At 44.0% G+C, this 20,738-nt stretch overlaps 2 protein-coding genes across 2 annotated transcripts in view; both read right to left on the bottom strand.

The window, feature by feature from the left end:
- Positions 1–12,764, bottom strand: part of map2k6 (mitogen-activated protein kinase kinase 6) — a 30,146-nt gene extending 17,382 nt beyond the window's left edge. Inside the window, exon 1 of the mRNA XM_072373567.1 lies at positions 12,440–12,764. Within this exon, the coding sequence (XP_072229668.1) occupies positions 12,440–12,530 (91 nt within the window). The 5' untranslated portion in view covers positions 12,531–12,764. The remainder of the gene's footprint in view (positions 1–12,439) is intronic.
- A 1,719-nt stretch (positions 12,765–14,483) lies between these two features.
- On the bottom strand, positions 14,484–19,928 carry btbd17a (BTB (POZ) domain containing 17a). Its single transcript, XM_072373569.1, has 3 exons — positions 19,850–19,928; positions 17,330–17,621; positions 14,484–15,637 (listed from the first exon to the last, which is right to left on the bottom strand). Exons 1-3 carry the CDS (start codon positions 19,926–19,928, stop codon positions 14,563–14,565), a joined length of 1,446 nt encoding a protein of 481 aa, XP_072229670.1. The 3' UTR covers positions 14,484–14,562.
- Positions 19,929–20,738: the final 810 nt, after the last annotated feature.

Consider the following 20,738-nt stretch of genomic DNA (forward strand, 5'->3'; position numbering starts at 1 on the left):
TGGTGATACATGTACACTCTAAAACCTTTTCAAATTTATGAAATGAGAAAAGTGAACAACTGGAAATCAAAATGTAGTTTACTTTATACACAACTAAAGTAAATAGAAGCCAGCTAATCACACAGCTAAAGACAGCTGTTAGCATGTTCAAATCATAAAAAGATGTAGATACATTAAGTCAAAGGGAGACAAAAACACAATGTGCATGAAGTTGATTATGTATAACTACACATAAAAATCAAAGAAAGGGGTAACTACACCACTAAAGTCATAAAAAGGTGCCTACACAGCTAAAAATGATAGCTAACTACACACTTTTAGTCAAAGAAAAACTAAGCCACACAGGCAAAAAAAAAAACAAAACACAGCTAAAGTCACAGAAAGAGCTAAAAAGATGGCAAACTACACAGCTAAAGACAGCTGTTGGCATGTTCAAATCGTAAAAAGATGTAGATACATTAAGTCAAAGGGAGACAAAAACACAATGTGCATGAAGTTGATTATGTATAACTACACATAAAAATCAAAGAAAGGGGTAACTACACCACTAAAGTCATAAAAAGGTGCCTACACAGCTAAAAATGATAGCTAACTACACACTTTTAGTCAAGGAAAAACTAAGCCACACAGGCAAAAAAAACAAAACACAGCTAAAGTCACAGAAAGAGGTCACTTAAAGTCAATTAAGAGCTAACTAGATGGCTAAACCTAAGAAAGGCAGCTAACTATAAAGCTAATTACGCCTAACTACATGGTAAAGCCAAAGAAAGGAGGAATACAAACAGTTAAAGTCAGGAACAGACAACCAACTACACAGCCACAGTCAAGTAAACATGCTAACCACACAGATAAAGCTTTAAAAGAGATAACTGCACAACTAAAGCTATAGAGAGAAAGCTAGCTAAACAGCCAAAAAGAAAACACGGTTAGCTGTAGTTAGCCATCTTTTTTAGCTGTTTAGCTACAGTCAAATAAAGAGATAATTATACAGGGAAATTGATAGAAACTGTAAACCTGCAGAGCTTCAGTTATAGAACGACCAAGAACTTAACAGCTAAAAAGATGGCAAACTACACAGATAAAGCCAGGAAGACGAATAACAATTAAAAAGATGGCTAACTGTGCAGCTAAAGTTATAGAAAGCTTATCGCTATAGAGGGAGCTTAAAACACAACTAAGCTACCTAAAGACAGCTAATTACACAACTAAAGTCATAAAAAGGCCGATAACAGTGGATAAAATGGCTAACTATGCAGCTAAAGTCATAGAGAACTTATCACACAGCATAAAGCTATAGAGTTAGCTTACGAAAACACAACTAAGCCACATTAAGACGGCTAAAAACAGCTACAGTCAAAGACAGACCGTCAACTTTAATTTGAAGCCAACAAAAGTTGTATTATATAGCCTTGTTGTTTGGAGATTTTTCGCTTATTCATTCAACTGATATTACTTATTACACCCAACCAAAACAAGCATCTTAATCCTTGTTCAAACCCAGGTTCAGACTGTTATAAACCAAGGGAATCGCAGCACTTCTGGATGCCGGAGTAACTCTCGTCAAACTGACAAAAACAGCGATTTCCTCTTACAGAACACAGAAGTCCATGACCCGCTACGGCCTTGTTTTCTAACTGTTACTGTGTGACTTCACCGTCCTCAATGACATGTTGAAACAGAGCAGAACAAGGCAGGCCAGGTTCTGAGAAGGAAAATTACAGTTTTTATCAAAGGAGTCTGGTGGCATAGATGGACCCCGTTGGACAGGTCTGTCAGATGCTAAAATCTGGTTGTTTTCATGACTTTAATCACAATGATGGTTTATTTTCTGGGTCCTCGCTCCTGTGGTTCACTTCAGTACATTATCATGGATCTATAACACTTTTAGTCATTTTCTGTCACACTTAGGCAGACAATCAGAAAGTAACGGCAGTTGTTGAAATGTTTGACAGATATGTTTAAGCCCCGTGAAGAGTTGACAATCCGGTGACACTTTTAGAGGAATGATGCATGCAGGTAAGGTGCAGCAGCAGCAGGAGGGCAGGTAACAGCTTGTTTTTCTACCCTGAGAAACGTGTGTGACGCTAAGAACAGCTGATGTCAAAACATGCTATTTAAAGTAAAACTGAAGGTGTGTCTCCTTAGAAGATGTGGAGCAGCGCCAGAGGCATAACTGGAATTTCTCACATTGTTCTCCCGGGACAGCGTACGAGCACAGGAGGCTGTGCACGAACCTGTCTTTCAAAAAGCATTCCTGAAGGCATAGCATAAACACACAAACACACTCCAGTGTGCTCTGGTCTGTTCCAGAAGCGCAGGGTGTGACGCTGCTCTGCTATGTGGTCCTCCAATGGTGGCCTCTTGCTGTCTGCCTCCTGGTCTCCACTTTCCAAAGCAGCTTTGTTGCACTAAAATGTCAGTTTGAGCCCCTCCTACATGCATTTACACAGACAACAATAGCAAGTGGAAACGGGCACTGCGCTAACCACTCAAACTGGAAACCAGAAAACACAGAGAAACAGCACCTGCATCAACTCTGAACACAGGGCTCTTTTCACGGTTTTTAATGCAGTTTTAAAGTGCATCGAACATGTTGGACGGCTCTTGGCTGCCATGATTGTTTTGGGGGGAAAAAGGAATGTAAATACATTGAAAGGACATCAAAGCCATGCAGTGAAACGTTATCCTGTTGTTTTAGCGCCACATACATGCAGGGTGATGTGGTGAGATGATGCAACAGCGTGCGTATGTCTAACACCAGATAAAATGCACACACACACATGCACTCACTCTCAGTTTACTCACTTCCTGCTGGTAACTTCACACACAGAGTGTAAAACAAACAGAAAGCTGAAGGACCGTTTACCATCAATGAGCTGCTACTGTTCTCTTTTATGATCAAATCTAAAATAAACTAACTTGACATGTTCTGCATTCGCCTCTCTGATGTTAAAAGGAAATCAGATATGATATAAATTTAAGAAAACACAATAATATCTCATAATGGTGAGCAAACTATTCTACAGGCGGAAGCTAAAAAGACCTTTGACCTCCAAATTAAATAAATCCTGAGAAATTCTCGATCGAATTTAGATAAAGTCATACTTTTATTATGTTTTTATAAGAGCTTAATGTTATTGGCATGCAAGAAGCTGGAGTGGATGGAAGTATAACAAGTTTATTCTGCTCCACAGAGAGTAAAACTGGATTGACACAGGTCTGAATTCAGCGTCCATGCAAATAATTATTGTTGCACTTCCCACCAAACTCACTAAAATCAGACGTAAAAAGCAAGCATTCGAATGAAAAAAAGACAACCTCTGCAGCAGAAGTACTGACAAGTTCCACATTAAGAGAGAGGAAGGCTCAACGCTTTCACTGGCATTAACCAGACCTGGAAGTTTATCAGATGATTGACCTTAAACAATGTCTGAACAAAAGGCTCTCTGTGTGATCACAGCCAAGCGACAGCATCCTTTCTGCTCCTCTATGAGTGCATACAGTGACCGGCTGAGAAATGTTTCAGCCTTACAGCTGCACTGAGATCATGAGACAAGAGGCGGCATGTTCCTCACAGCAAGAGCACAGACCTCGGCTCGCCTGTTAACGTACACAATGTATTTCCACAAAGACACGAGGCCTGTGGTAGCAAAGAGCTGCATCAGTGCGGCTATCGCACAGCTGCACTCATCTTAAAACTGCAACTGTCTGACAAGAAATGACAGCAGTGAGCAGAGGTGTGGAAAAGAAACCGAGAAGAGGTGGTGGAGGTCACAGGGGCAGAGGATTATGTAATCCGTGGCTGGAAGGAATAAGCAAGAGCTCTGCTTTGTAGCACAATATGAGGCAATGAAGGAAGAAATGTTCAGATTCTACAGTTACAGACAGGATGTCACAATAACAGACATTTGGCATCGCCTTAAATCCATCATGACAGATGTTCTCTTAAAAGAGTGCCGTACTTATATAACATGCATGCACATTATATTTTAAAACATTACATTCTACGTTATGGAAGCCTGAACAAAACACGTTTAGCTAAGTGAATGAACAGAAATGACATTAGCAACTATTTTGGCCTAAACAGTTACTTATGTCTGATGTTAGCCACTAAATTAGCATAAACAAGATAGCATTAGCCACCACTTCACCACAAAGTGAGAACATTGTTCCAAATGAAAATCTAAACTAGCTTAAGTTAGCACTACGCTAGCCAAAATAGCATTTCATCAGCCACCATGTAAACCTGAATCATATATTAACCACTACATTATAAGTAGTTACCAAAAAAAAAATCAAGTTTGAATTAATATAAAACCAAGCATTTAGATGCTGTAATGTATTTTGTATACAGGTATAGAGCTGTAGAGCCAGCATCTAGTCATATATCTGTCCTTTTTTAGTCTTCATAATCATCTTCAATTGACTTCAAAGAAAAACAGACAGCTTTACAGGGAGTAAAAAGATGTATCAGCAGCAATGACGTATCATAAGCAACAACGTTGACCTAAAGCACCTGCTAAATTCACCAAAACAAGGTAATGTTAGCTGCAACTTTAGCCAAAACAGCACAACAACAATTTCTTTACAATAAGCACCATTTAAAGAGGCTCCGCTGTTCGTCAGATTCTGTGATTTACGAGTGCGTTTGAACGCAACACGCACACACTACCCAACACACCCATCACTCAAATGTGTCACGATGTCTTCTCCATCGAGTGAAACCTCCTTCTCAAGTTGAGAGGTTACTTTTAGAGATATAATTTTACATTTGGTTAGATATTCTGTGAAAAGGTAACTTAGAGTGAATGTTACTGTTAGTTCTATACAATCATAACACAAAGTACTGCTACCGTGTCTGTGAAATGTCATCTCTGTATCTGACATTATCTTCAAAGCCTCTTAGTATCATGTTACGCTTTGATTGAAATCAGCTGATCTCTGTAAGTCATTTCTGTAACTTCTGAGTAGTTTTGGTGCATAAACTGACGTGAATCAACAGTTTTCAACAGAGAAATGGAGAAAACGTTACCTTCGGTTTATCAGATCAGCTGATCTCCTTAAAATGCTACAGCCACCAAACAACATTCATCATTTCCATTAGTAACACTGAGCTGAATTACTTTCCAGCAGAAAAGAGGCAACTTTTAAAGCTTTTCTCCCCCATCAGTGACCTCCATTTGGGAAAAGCGATGCCGATATTTACTCGCGTTTGACCAAAACTGCACTTTTAAAATGCAAGTAAACATTTTAGACCAACAAAAATTATATAAAATTGAAGCTCTCAACATCAGGCTAACACACCCAGCTACACTCAAACCGGCCGAGTCGCCTTCTACATGCACTGAAGTTCCATCTTTTAGCGTCATTTTGTGAAAACTAAAGCGTAAATTAATAAAATAAGTTGCAGCTAAAGTTAGCAGCTAATTAGCAAAAATAACCCTGTTAGCTTAAACATGACATAATTTGCTGTGTTATATCATTAAGTTTAAATTAGGCTACACAAGATGTGTTAAACTGTTATATCAAGCTAATCATGACAACATTAGCTAACACATTAACTAAAACACACCTATAAAACGCTGAGGTGTCTTCAGTCAGAGGCTTCTTCAGCTTCACTGCAACCAGGAGATAATTTCTGACAAATAGCCCTAAACAACGACTTTTTACCACGACTACCAACTATTCTAATTAATTTTATTAGTTTGTTGCTGCTAGATTATTGTTTTTTTTTAATCAATATGATTTAAAATGTAACTGGAGTCACAGAACTATGAGAAATCAAATAGTTGATGCAACTACCATATTGATCAGGAGCTGAAACAATTCCTCGAGCAACTCGAATAATTCCACATAAAATATCTGTACTATAAACCTATCGACATTCTCCTTTCATTATATATTATTACAAATGTATTTCCCCTCTGACTAACTAATTAATTGATGGAATAATGGATAGAATACTGAAAACACCTAATAAATCATCAGCTCTACACTATGTTTTCTATAATTCACTCTTTTATATTTCCATGCACATTTTATTTTGTTTAAATGTATTGTTCTGGTTATTACTGCTGACCTAAGTTGCTGCCTATCTTAGCCAGGAAAAGAGGTTTTATTTCCTGGTTAAATAAAGGTTAAATAAATAAAAACATTATAGTATTTTATAATTATGAACATTTTTTGTAAATTGCAACGGCCACATAAAAAAAAACGTCACCCCGATGTTAAGCTAACACAAACATAAACTTATCCCAGACCAGCCTTTTAAAAGCATTAAAATCTAATCATTGTGTAACGTAGTGGAGATAAGTTTCTCTAAAATTCAGCTTCAGGAATCAGGACATTTCGGTGGTAAAAGCACAGACTTACAGACTGCTGCATTGCAACATCTCCGAATGCTGCAGCTAAAGGAATATTAGCAGTTAAATACTTAAACAAGTATTTGATTTAATCTAAAAATGTCTGTCCAGCCTTCCTTCAGATTATGTTGCACGACTCAAATGCACAATCCTTTCCTTGTTTCCTGCTCATTCTTGCTAAGCTCACAATCAAACTTGTAAATTGTGGTTGGCTGTGTGGGTTAATTAAAAGCAGCAGTACATATCATTCCAAGTGATTTCCAGCACATGAGCTCAAATATGCGGTGAAATGCCAGAGGGAGGCCACAGGAGATGTGTGTGCAGGGACACATCTTGTTCCCAGTGAAACCAGAGAGAACAGGGAAGGTGATTAATTGGCTTTGCTGTAATGAGTGCAGCTTTCTTTTTCCTCAAGAAGTGTCAGCGAGAAGGGAACAGCTTCCAGTGTCTGCCACGCCCGACCTGAGCATGCAACCAGCCTCGTCACGCGTGCATGTCAGCTTGCTAGTTTGTCAGAGATGGAAAGTAATGCTGACAGGGAGGTTTGCAGGACGATCTGTGCTGCAGAGGCAGAGTGCGGGCAGGAAGCGCCCGAGTCCAATGTCCGGCTGGCAGGATAATGAGCCCGGATGACGGCGGACACACGGTGCCAGCTGTAACCCACACATGCACTCCGGCTGGAATTCAAACAATCCCAAGAGTTCCTCAATGGAATTCCAAAGAGCCAGAGGAAGAAGGATCAATCGCAGAAGGAGGGAGGCAGCGAACCGCAGAGGCTGACACAAAGAGGGGAGGGATTGGAAATAACTTCAGCTCGGGCCCTCGGCTGTTTGCCCCCCCCTCCCCTGACAGTTTGTGAGATACTCCAAAGATGGCGGCTGCTTTAGGGTACAGCTGTTGAAGGCTCCTTTGGGAACCATGTCGTCACCAGCTCATTAACATTGTCGTCACCTGAGACAACGACTGCGAGCCCCGCAGGTTCCTCTGCTTCTTTCCAGCTCATATTCCAATTGTGTAATGGCGCCGCTTCACAGTGGCAGACTGGGACCGGACTGAAGTATCCGACTGATGCCCAAAGCCATTTCTCCCGTGGTTGTCGGCTTATCTCCAGAGCTGCTCAACTGGCAGCTTCTTAAAAATCACAACCACCCAGAGGCTGACACGAGTCCTCGAGTAACCAAGAAACTGTATTACAAAAAAATCTACTTATTTTCATGGATGCTTCGTTTAACTCCCACCAACACGCTCTGCCCGTTTCACACGGACAGTTATTGCTGTCGCACAACGTGCGCACGTTTGGAGCAGCTTGGTTTGATGCAGGAAACCGAAGGAAACGAGGAGTAAAATCAGAGAAAAAGAAGAAAAATGTCTAAAGTTTGGGAGCATTTCAAAGAAAAGAGAAAAACTGAACAGGGTGTTCATTGTAAAAGAGAGTTAGCTTAGCATGATAGCACAACATCAATGCTACAGCATCTGAGCAGAAAGCAGCCGGTTCACATATCGAGCGGAACAAACTCAAGGGAACATTTCACGTTAGCATTTTAATGGAAATCAGTCGGCCTGTTAACATGTTAAAACACCTTCTCTTGTGAATAATTATTACTGCAGAAGTATTTTTTTATCCGGTTATGTAATTAATGGATGAAAGATCGATAGAATCCATCTATTACCCAAATAATCAGTTTCTACTCATGACTTCTGTGAGATATTTTTGGATTTTCCTGTTTCATTTGACTTAGAGCAACACAAGGGAAGTTTGAACACCTCTAAAACTATATGTTTGTGACTATTTTAAAGTTTTAAAGCTTTGTAATACACACTCCTGGGCCTGAAACTGAGGGCTGAGATGCCGCAGTTCACGACTTTGTCTTCCGGCCTCGTAGCACGCCGTTTTCCTTTAAGGTGGTTTGATTTTTGTGGGCTTTGAAGGCGGCTTTGTGGGAATAAAATTCATGTGCATGGCTGTGCATGTTCAGGGGTTAAACGGATTTCCTTTCTGGCAAAAATCAGTCTCACAAGAAAAGTGTCCACATGTCCAAAAGCAGTAGAGGGTTGACATTTGAGGGTTGAAAGTCTGAGACAGGATTGTATGTGTCGTCCTCTGTGGGGGGGAACGGCCATATATGACAGGACCATAATGGTGATGCATCAATATACCGAGCCTGGCGTAGAAATCCCAACTCTTATCTTGTCTTTTAAACTTCTGGCTCCAACCAGTTAGAGAGAAATTAAATCAAGTGGAATCAAGAACACCGAATCTATAGATCAGTGACGTCTTCCTACAGACAAACAAGTGGAAAACAGAGGTTGAGCTCTCAGATTTGGTGCTACTAAAGAAAGATGAAAAGCCAAATAATAAATATTAATATCAGCAGGATCCACTCGTGCAGCAGCTAGTTTATTCCACAGTTTATTCCACAGTAAGCAGTCAGGTTACTGGTACTCATCAAAGCCAACACCTGAAAAACACTGAGTCACTGAAATCAAGCTTCCCATTGTAATGCAGAGAAGTGAGAGTGTGTCTGTGCACGTACGTGGCCACCGTTACATGACAGGATGCCAAAACTGTTCCTCTACTAAATACTGCTGTTTAATATAACTTAATGTTAAATATCTTAAGGTTTTGCAGTACTTTGGGGTAAATTTTAAGGAACTTTTTATCATTTATACATTAAAAAGGGTAAATGTGTTCTTTACTCAGCTTAAGAGGGCAATAAGTTGCCCATTTCCTAAAATCCCCCCTTTGTTTAAGTTACTTCTGAGGTGTTAATTGGAGCTGATGAGGATTTATTTTATTAAACACAAGTGCTTTGAAAAAACCATTTTAATATCGAAGCTGGAGAAGATTTGCAGCCGTTTTCTGCAACTAAATGTTTGAGAATCACTTAATTATCTTTGAAGATGAAGCCTACACAAAGCATCTCCAGCAGCATCTTCACAGGTTCAGACGCTCCTAAATTTAGCAGCACAGACAAGGGAATGAGAGAGCTGGGAGGTAACCGGGCAGAAATGGCGAGGAAAACGTGAAAGTCTGCAGTCAATCAGCTTCCATTATCTTACAGTGTGTGAATAAGCTAAGGTGCAACACCCCCGCCTCCTCAAATCATCGCCCTGATTCTCATCTCTGCAGTGAAATCTGGAAACCTGCTGCCATCTCAAACATGAGAGCTGGGTTTATTATTTTCTTTCACTTTGAGCAGAGGACACACACCAAACTGTTTGACTTCAAAGCAATTAGCCGTCTGCATGCGTTTCTGCTGTTAGTGCAGAAGAAGAAGCCACGATGCAGAAGAAGAAGCCCCGACAGGCCTGGAAGCCCAGCTGAAAACAGCTGAAAACAGGGGGATTGTGCCGGGGTCACAGAGCCTCGTGGCTGCAGCAGTCAGAGCAAAGCTGACCAGTAACTACAAGTTACAACAAAGAAGGATGAGAAGCTGATTATAAGGGAAATAACGTCTTAATGTAGTTTAAATACACACAAATCAAACCTGAGCTCCAGTATGGATTCTTTCAGGAGCTAAAACTGGAGTCAGGTGAGTTCTTTCTCTGGTGGGCTGATCTTAATTGTATCTGCACCTACAAGTGATGTCACTTCAGTCCAGAGCACATGTGGGTAATCTGTCCCACAGTAATAATGACTTTCCTTTTCCACTGAATCCTCTTCTCTTCTGAACTCTCACCCAGAGCAACGGTCCCGTTTAAGCAGTGAGACACAAACTGATGAGCCCAGAGAAACAAATTCAGAATAAAAAGTTTCAGCTTTAAGCTCTCACTTTGTTGTTCATTTCATAAAGGTAGACAGGTTTTAGTATTAAAGGTTAAAGGCTTTAGTATTGGGTAGTGATTTAAAGAATGAGGTCTGAAAATGAGTTTCCTTCTGAGGGGGGCTGGGCTCAGCCTTAGAGATGGGGGGAGGAGCTCCACCATCCGCAGGGAGCCGCTGCTCCTCCACATAGAAAGGAGTCAGCTGAGGTGGTTCCTCTGTTAGGATGCCTCCTGGTCGCCTCCCTTTGGAGCTTTTCTGGGCACCTCCAACCAGAAGTAGGGCTAAGAGGGAAACCCAGAACCCGCTGGAGGGGTTATGTGTCCCTTCTGGCCTGGCAACACCTTGGGATCCCCCAGGAGGAGCCAGAGAGGCACGTCTGGGTTTCCATTCTGGACCTGCTGCCTCCGTGACCCAACCTCCGATAAGCGAAGGATAATGGATGGATGGATGTGCTCCACTTTGCCCTGAGATCCAGCAGAGGGCGCTCTAGTGTCCCCTTAATCCACTGCATGTCATGATGACCGCTCAGCAGAACAAGCTAATGCTATGTTTGCTACATTGCTATAAAAATGATGATTCTGACAGATGAATTAGGTCAGTTATGGGCTCTTAATGTGTCCCGTGGAACAGCCATGGCAGGTATTCAGTGCTGTGTGTCAGAGTTTAGGATAAGGACTCAGTTCAGTCTATTTCAGTTTTAACTCGCTAACGCCAAATCACAACAAATGTCACGTTAAGGCACTTCAAAGATCCAATCCAATTCATTCTAATCCAATCAAACACAAAGGCATTCAATTCCATGTTGGTCCAAGGAAGGGAACCAACAGATCGCTCTGAAACTTCTCTTTGATCCAATCCCCCGTCCTGAGCTGCACGAGGCGACTGTGGAGAGAAAAAACCATCAGAACCAGAACCAGGAAGAGGCCATTTACCTGGACTGGACTGGATCAATAGTTGCTTTCATTAAATGAAGCGTTTCTGCAGGGACATCCGTCCATTTTCTATACCGGCTGGAGCCGGTCCCAGCTGCCATTGGGTGCCGGTCCATTACAGAACCACACAGAGACAAACTGTGGGTAGAACCTGGAGCACCTGAAGAAGAACATGCAGCCAGGATTCAAACTGGGAACTGCTGTGAGAGGACAGTACCAGAACCAGAACCAGAACCAGGCCTGAGGATGATGCTCTAAGAGATGCAAACATCCCTCCAGATGCAGAACTCTGCATCAAGTCTGAGTGCGTAAGAAATCTAAAACTATTAATTATAATTCAAACAGCTTCTCTCTGTTAGGCTGCGATTAAAAGACACCGAGGGCTGCTGCTCAAACCCACTTCTGCTCTGAGGAAACCCCCGACCCGACTCATTCACGTAAATACAGCACTTCATGGGAGGATGAGCTGGCGGTTCCTCTGTGAAGGTGGGTGGACGTTTGACTGCTCCAGATAAACAGGCTCCGGCCCTCCGGGGCCCTCCTTCTGCTACCTGTTCACCTCCGGTGCAGCCAGAGTGTGTGTTTTCTGTGTTTTCTGTGTGCGCACGTTGTGCAATCAGTCAGCCTCACTTTGGACTTCTGGGAAAACACGGAGAGGGGCGGAAAACACGCCTGAGCTGCTTTCACTGCAGCTGCCCCCCCGGAGCTGCAGGAGTGCGTGTTGTTGCCGGGGTCAAACAGTGACAGGCCGGCGGAAAAGCTGCACATCAGCGGACACCCAGGGGTTTGACACATATCCAGTTTCCTGGACAGAAGCGGCAGCTGACGCTCCGTGCGTGGAGCGTTCTAAAAGCCCAAAAGAGTCTCCTGCTCTTGAACTCACCGCCTCCTTAAAGCTCACAACTAAATCTATTATTAGGTTTTCATTCTGTCTCCCACAAGCAGAGACAAATCTGAACACAAACTTGAACACTGACAGCTGCAGGTTGTCACGTCATGCCCCCCCCCCCCCCTTCCTGCACCAACGCATGCACACTTGTGGCCCTGCACGCGACATGCCCCCCAAGATTTACCTCGAGCAGCGTGCACGGGCAGAGTTTCTAATAAAGAGTTGCACTGCCCTTGTGAAAGGCGCCCCTGTGCTCCACATCCCTGCCTGTGCGCCGCTAATAGCGTCAATCTGAGTGAGCACACGCAGCATCGTCTTACCAGGAACTGTGCAAAGGGGAAGATCTCAAACAGGAAATGCAACTGACCCTTCTAAGCCTTGTAACTTTAAAATGCACCGGCCCAGCTCGATGTGCAGCGGTGCATGTTGCAAACCGTGCAGCAGTGATTGCATGTCGCTAGTTTTGCACAGATCGGCTTCATGTTCTTACCTCCCTTTGACTGAGACATTTCCCCTTTGCTTTGATGAGGGGGAGGGGAAGCACAAAAGACTTTGCCTTCTTTCTCGCTCCCTCCCTCCATCGCCCTCTCGCACTGGAGCTTCGGCGGCTTGCTTTGCAACAAAGATGCAAAATACAAGCCTCGATCTTCATGCACTTGGAGCCTTTTCGCGTCCGAAGCGTGCGTGTCCGTGCACGGGGCGCTGGTAGAAATGCACAGCCCCCGCAGGCGTCGGGAAAACAGGTAATCTTGCAACTGCACTGCAAAGAATTCTCCGCCGCACTTACATGATGGGCCAAGGCTGGCAGCTGAAAGCTCCTAACTTGGATCAGTGTGAGCCCCAGCGAGAGAACGTTCTTCCTGCTTGGAGCGCAAAGGCTTGTGGGTAATGTAGTCTCGGAGGCGGGACGGCGGGATAACATCCTGATCTTCTGTTCAGTTGCAGCTCATTTTAAGAAAATAAGCCACCAAACAGCAATAAATGAGTAAAAGTGGAAATATCAGAGGAATATTCTTACAGTTTAATATTTCTGTTTGCTCAAAAATGTCACATATGTGCCTGATATTTGAGTTGGAAAGTGCAACAACAGGATATGAAGCCGTCCAGTTTGATCCCTTTAAGTAATATTAAACTTATTTTAAGGAACATGGAGAAATAGAAAAAGCATTGATGTACTGGACAGTATTTGCTGTGCGGTGATGATGATTTTATGTTTTAAACAGGTCTCTCCTGGGATTATCTGTAGGGTTAAGAAAGAAGATGTGAGACTAACAAGTTCTGTAGAGGTTTTTAAAGTGTTTTTCCCCTCTTTCTTTTACCATATTATATGTTTTCACTCTTTGTACCCATGTCTGAGTTTCCTGGAAAGCACCTTTCTGTTAAACTCAAACCATTTCTCATTTATCAGAGCAGTCCTTAATCAACTGGTTAACTTGTCTTTGTTTGAGTAAGTAAAGCTGCAGACTCCATCCATCATCATGTGATGTATTACTGTTGCATTCACTGTGTGAGCAGCTGAAATATGTTTTATAAAGTGATCAGATGTTCATCTGTGGAAAAACAGACGATTGATCAGGTCTAATCCATGTTATTAATCTGAAGTTGTCCTAATTATTGCTGCAATATTTCTGGAACAAGTGGTCAGGTAAGTATTCCCAGAAGATGAGGAAATCCTCCCTTTTTTCAGCAAAATGACTAAAATAAAGCAGTTTGAGCCTCACTGTTGTTGCTTTCAGTGATTAACATTAAATCTGTCCCAATAAATGCATAGAAATATAAATTTTCTTTTACAAAAATCAAGATGAAGTCACACAAAACTGTAAAAATCTTTATTGGTAAAATCAGGGAACAAAAATTCAACATGATCTAAAACATTGATTTAACTAAATGACAAAAGGAATCTACTGTAAGGTTTCTGAGTAAATGATGACCAAAACTTCTACATAAAAAAAGGAGGAGGATGAACATTTGGTGCCCGGTTTGCCCTGATTTAACAATTTATTGATCAAAAACGCTACTTCAGACGTCTATCATTACACATCCAGTTAACTCCTGTTTATAATGCAGTTAATTGTGTCTACATCCTGAAATAAAAATCAGTTTTCAACCCTTTTCTATCCAAAACACTTGATCAACAAACCATCAAACCAGTGCTCACTGGGTGACAATCAATGGATAAATGGGGTTCAATAGCACCAATATTTCAAAAACGTGAGGCCGGTGATGTCTTTGGTTTTCTTACTGTCAATAAATCCCGTCACAAACAGAAGAAATGAGAGTTTACAGAGATTAGCAGACATTTTATGCCACAAGAAGGCCCGGTAACTTCTAAAATAGGAGGAAACGCTGCCTCTGATGAGGACTATTTTTAGTGGCGGATTAATCTACAGTTGCTGCGTTCGTGTGGGTTTGTTCAGCAGCAGGACACGATTCGTTGCTGTGATTTGTTGACAGTAAAAAGAAAGCGACTCCGAGGTGTTTTATCTCGCCTTTTCTCTCACAAAACCCTCCCAAACGCCAGCTCCGGTTGTTAGTTGCCCAATGAAAACAGACGAATGATCCAAACGTGACGCCAGGATTCAGACCCCACGATGGGATATGAGTGAGGCGCGCTCAGTTCTTGGTGGTTATGAGGGATTGGTACAGCGGTTTCACCACAATGTGGAGGACGAGGGAGCTGTCGATGAGGTACTCGGAGGTCCGGCGGTACAGGTCGGCCTCGGCCAGGAAGTCGCCGTTTTCCTCGGTGCTCTGGTGGAAGTTGTAGACGTGCTTCACCACCATCTTCCCCTTCTGCCGAGCCATGACCAGCACGGTCTTCTGGAAGTTCACGCCAGCGAAGTCGGCGCTGGATGTGGCCGGAGTGATGATGATGCGAGGGCGCCCGCCCTCCACGCGCGTCGGCTGCATGGCGCCCGTCTCCGTGTACATCGACCTCATGCTGAGGGGTAACCAGCGTGGCGAGAACAGGGCGTTCCAAGTCACGCGCTTGCTGGCGTCGTGGCTGCTGGGCCCCAGCTGGGTCTGGAAGCTGGTGCTGCGGTCGTCCCGCGTCGGGTTGTTGATGATCCAGGGTGACCCCCACAGCGGGGACAGGTAGTTCCGGGGCACAAACAGGCTGCAGTTCACGTCAAAGTATTTGGCCATCTGCAGCGGCGAGGCGGAGTGAAACTGGTAGGACATGTAGAGCAGGTCGCGCACCGACTCCTGATAGCGAGCCAGGACCGTGGACTGGGTCTGCAGCCGGAACAGCTCCCGTGGGGGCATCATGGCGTACCGCACGGCCCTCAAAGCGTTCTCCGCCGTCAAACCGTCCGGCTCGTTCTGGATGATCCAGGCCTCCAGGGCGGCGAAGAGCTCCGTCTCGCTCTGCAGGATGAGGTCAGAGCGCTGCAGCAGGGTCATGAGCAGCTGACCGCTGATGCTCGCCCACTCGCCGCTCTGCAGCACCGCCGACAGGTTCCAGGCCAGGAACTGCAGACAGCTGTCCCTCAGAGTGGCGTCCCCGGCCTGCAGGGCGTACTCATACCAGCCCGCCACGTGGCCCGCCGGGGAGTCTCTGACCAGGTTCTGGGTCATGTAGTGGGTGACGCCCTGCTGCAGACTCGCCACCTGGTACTTGGTGGCCAGCTTGTGCAGAGGTGTGGCCTGGTCCAGACGCAGAGAAATCTCCCCACAGTACAGATACCTGCACAGAGAGAAGGGAAGCAGAGAGTCGGTGAGCCACTCACCTCCTGAACCGTGACAACGCACCAAAGGACCAGACCGGTCAGCCTCTTTTTAGCAAAATCACCAAAATTTGCTGGTTGAACAGAGAAAAACATTATTTTGTCCCTCCATGAATAAATATTGTAAATAAATCTCTTCTCTTGTGAGATCATTTTTTTTTCATCTGTATAATGAATAGAATTAGCAATAATCAAGTAAAAAATGGATTGCAATTGGCTTGATTTGGCGCTATATCTATAAAACAGAAGATAAATGTATCCAATTGAATCAACACGCCATCAAACCTGTGCTCACTGGTGTATGAACTGTACGATTCAGTTCAATAAACTGTAATATAATCAGAATTAAATCCCAAATTAGTCCGATTCATGCAAAACCAATTAAAAAAAGTTAAGGAAAGCAACAGATTGCATCGATACTCGATCATTATGGCTAAAACAGGAGCATCTGGTCTGATAATTAGTTCAACCACTGGCTTTGAACGTACGTACGAAATATTATGGGCTGCTTTCTACGTTGTATTACGTAGAAATTAAATAAACCAAAACCAAAAGGGTGGAAGCTACAGCTATGGAGAACATCTTCACACGAAACAGTTACTATGCTAAGACTGAATAATTATGTTATTTCTGTTCCAGTGTTTTAAAATCCCTCATTTCAAACAGCTTCTGGATATTAAGTGGTTGTTCCGAATGGATTAAAGGATTCATTGACAGGGTTAGTTTGTTGTTGGCTGTAAATCGCAGACGGCATCAGCAAATGACACAGTTTAGGAGGGAATTTAAGGCCCTTTTAGACATGTCAGCAGACGGATTTCATGAAATCTTCTGAGTTCAGGCCTGTGGGGGACACACAGATCACAATATGCTGAACTTTTACCCCATTTACGGTGCATTTGGACCCAACAGCACCCAGAAATGTCTGCTGAAATATTTCACGATCACCATCCTGGTGGGAGCTTATCGTCTTAAAATCTGTCTGTCACACTTGTGCAGGTTTTGGATGTTTGAAATTACTCGGAAACAATCAGATATTAATGTTTTATTGCTCCGATTTCACAGATTTCTTGAGCTCCGTCTCGTTTATTCTGGAGAAATGTCAGCTTTACTACAGGAAACAGCTTTTCCTGCCGTGCAACCCAAAATGAACAGGTTTTATGAATTATAACGGGTGTAAAACCTGAGGTTATTCAAAATGTTGACCAATCAGGGCCTGTTTTAGGAGTTAAATACCCTGTGTAGCTGAGTAAAGACCCTAGAAAAGGTTCCTGCTGTTGTTTGGGACATCATAGTTCCAGGTACTTTCGCTTTAAACTCACCTTTTATCTTGAATTTAAAGCAGTTTTTGTAGAAAAAAGGCCAACATATGGTCTGCATTCACAACAACAGAGATTCAGACATGGGAGAACCTCATTTCCGTGTGTGATAGAAATGGATTTTTGCATTGATTGCTGCTGCAGTGCCGCTCCTCAGTGTCTTATCGCTGCTCCACAGGAGCTGCTATTGAGCAGCTCAGCAGTTCCCTCGTGATTAAATTTCTTTCATGTTGGACTCATTATTGATGGATTGTCTCACATGTCGGGCTGCTGCTGCACAGTTAGTCCCTCTGGGGGGGGGGGGACTAATTCAAAGTGGTCTAATGTGACTCTCACCTGATGAACTTGTCAAAGACGGCGGCGCAGTCGGCGCTCTCGCGCAGCGCCAGCGTGCTGCCGTTGCGGCTCAGCAGCATCTCCTCGAACACGGGGCTGTGCAGGGAGAGCACCAAAGAGTGCGCCTGGATCACCTTCACCTCGTCGGCGCTGGGCGTCTCCACCCTCAGCGACACGTCACTCCCGTTACCCTGAAGCAGCAGAGCCTCCAGACGCTGCACCAGGGTCAGCGAGTGGCTGATTATGTCGCCGCCGCTGCCTTCATCCGGGTTGGAGTCAACTTTCAACATACCTGGAGGAACATGTGCTGTTAGTGCCTTTCATACCCATAAATATCTACGTTTTCCAGGAAAACAAACCCCCTTAATGTTTGGGACAGAGTAATAATGGGTACATTAAGCAGCCATGTTTAGTGCTTTGTTGCATCTCTCTGACACACGATGACTGCTTGATGACATCAGCAGGTGCTGAGTATCTTCTCAGGTGATGCTCTCTGAGCCTCTGCTGCAGCCACCTTCAGCTCCTGCTGGTTCTGGGGGGATTGTCCCTTTAAGTCTCTCCTTCAGCAGATAAAAGCTCAGCTGGATCTGAACCAGCTGACGGGCTCGGCCATGTTTCAGCTCTGAGAAACTCTGGTGCTGCTCAGCAGGATGTTTGGATCATTGTCTTGTTGCAGGATGAAGCTTTGGAGGCGTTTACTGGAACTGGCGCAGATCAGATGTTTCTATCCGGCTCAGAGCTCATTGAGCAGCTGCCATCAGCAGCTCCATCATCAGTGAAGATAAGTGACCAGAACCTGTGGCAAACAGAACCTGTGGCAGCCAGAACCTGTGGCAGCAGAACCTGTGGCAGCCAGAACCTGTGGCAGCCAGAACCTGTGGTAGCCAGAACCTGTGGCAGCCAGAACCTGTGGCAGCAAGAACCTGTGGCAGCAGAACCTGTGGCAGCCAGAACCTGTGGCAGCAGAACCTGTGGCACCAGAACCTGTGGCAGCAAGAACCTGTGGCAGCAGAACCTGTGGCAGCCAGAACCTGTGGCAGCATGCATGCCCACACCATCACACCCCCACCACTCTGATCAGGTTCATCTGGGTCCGGTCTGTCCAGAACACGTTTTTCCAGAACTCTGTAACTGCTTTAAGGACTTTTTGGCTCACTGTAACGTGTCCATCCTGTTTCTGTGGCTAACTAGCGGTTAGCATGTAGCAGTGGCTAACTAGCGGTTAGCATGTAGCAGTGTAGCCTCTGTGTTTCTGTTCATAAAGTCTTCTGTGGACAGACACCTGCCTCTGAAGGCTGGTTCTGATCTGTTGGACGGGCCTTTGAGGATGTTTCTTTCCCTCAGTGAGGTCTTTCTTGGCCTATCTGTCCCTCTGGGATCTCAGAGCATTCTTTCTTCTTCTTGATATTCCAGGCAGCGGATGTTGGTGATCCTAAGGTTTGACCCACGTCTCTGATGGTTTTATCCTGGTTTTTCAGCCTCATAACAGCTTCTCTCCTCATGTTGAACAGCCACAGACTGTAGAAACAAGCCGAGGTATCTTATCCCTGCGCTGAAGAAGCAGTGAAACACCTGGAAGCCACCTGTCCCAAACATTATGGAGCCTGAAATGAGGGGCTGTGGATAAAAAGGCTCGTAATTTCTACATGGTTGGACTGAAATGTAGGAAAATTACTTTAAAATTAAGTCTGGAATGGTAGCTTTAATCACATCTGAATAGTTTAATTTAGAGTTTTACTCTGAGGAGCAGGAGTGGGGGGGGCTCAGAGACAGATGAGACTTTAGAGGTCACTGTATTTATTAGAGCAAATAGAGGGGCAGTATCATCAAAATCTATGCCATTGATCAGTCCAGCTGCACTGGCTGTCTGAATAATGAAGGATTGTGGGTCATGTTTAATTAAAGCTTTGTCTCAGATGAGGCGGTTTTCATTGCAGCACACTAGCACCCCTCCTCCACTCCTTCCTCTTCTGGACTGCCCTGGAGGGATGTGAGCCTTGATTCACGTTTGCAAAGTGTGGTTCCTCTTTCTGATTCTCAATAAATGTCTGACACTTCCTTCCCCACCCAGAAACAGCCGGAATGCACTCATTTACCAGCAGTCAATTTCTCACGAATCACAGCCTGGTGAAAAAACAGTCCAGAAGCTGCAGGAATCACCCAAAAAATACTGAATCTTAGATTCAAAACCAATCAGATTTAGAGAATTAACTTCAGATACATTATCTACATCCAGTGGATGTCGTCTGTCAGTTTTATTTAGACGGTTTCACTGGGGAACTTGCATTTATTTTACAGCATAATATCTGCCAGTTTGATCACATTACACCCCCTGCTGCCACAAACTTTACAATCTGAGATATTTAGACTGTAAGCTGTTGATTTAGGGCAAAACCTCCTAAAATCACTTTCATTCAGCCTCCAGCTTCATTCCTTTTGAGTCAATAGATGAAATTCACATGAAGCAGCCTCATCAAACACTCATTTACAGCATTTCCCTGCAGCTGATGTGCGTCTTACCTGCAGCAGCAGCCTCCAGCCGAAGCCACACAGCCACAAACAGCATCCCAGCGTGGATCTGAGCAGCGCGTCTCGCCATCTTCTCTCCTGCTTGTCCTCACTGCCTGTGGATCTCTGCTTCCTGGCTGCCTGCAGAGGATGAGGAGGTCTGTGTGGACCTTGCCCCATCCGGCCGGACATCACCAGTGGCATTGATTGGTGGGCGGATCAGGATTGTTTCCATGATCATCGCTCTGATCCTGACCTTCCTGACCTTGGCTGGTCGGCATCGATCCGATGAGGAGGCTGTGGAGCCTCAGACTGCTGAGGCCAAAGAGCGGAAGAAGGACAGCAGGAAGGTTTCAGGAGGTCTGAAGAAGTTGGCCAAAGTCAGATTTTATCCATTTGTATCACAGTACTGTGCAAAAGTCTTCATCTCTTTATATGTTTGTCATGAACAGCTGCAGAGATTCACTGAAACATGTTCAAACATGAGTTTTTTATCAGTTCTCAGCAGCTTTAAAGTGAATCTCTGGTCTGAGCTCCTTTATTCTGCAACACAGCATGAACCCTCTGAGACAAGCTTCAGTCTTCAGCCACGTAAGTTAAAACAGCTGTGATCAATAACACCTGGTTATCAAAAGTAACATACAGAACACATCTCAGTTAATCAACAAATCTGTATAAAACCAGTGAAAAATTCTCTGAACAAAGTGTTTTTTTTTATTATTATGAGTAGCAGCCGGGGAGCTACATGCTAACAGTTTTTCACATAAGTCCTCACAGGTCATGATTCCCTTCATGTGAAAACTGACCCACAGAAAACATCTGGAGATGTTTCTGTCTCACAACTTACAAACACAGACTTTTACACTGCTACGGCTCCACATGTGGACAGATGTGCCCGTCA

The sequence above is a fragment of the Leuresthes tenuis genome, unplaced genomic scaffold (assembly GCF_036924035.1).
Source record: "Leuresthes tenuis unplaced genomic scaffold, fLeuTen1.0.hap1 SCAF_20, whole genome shotgun sequence".
Lineage (NCBI taxonomy): Eukaryota > Metazoa > Chordata > Actinopteri > Atheriniformes > Atherinopsidae > Leuresthes > Leuresthes tenuis.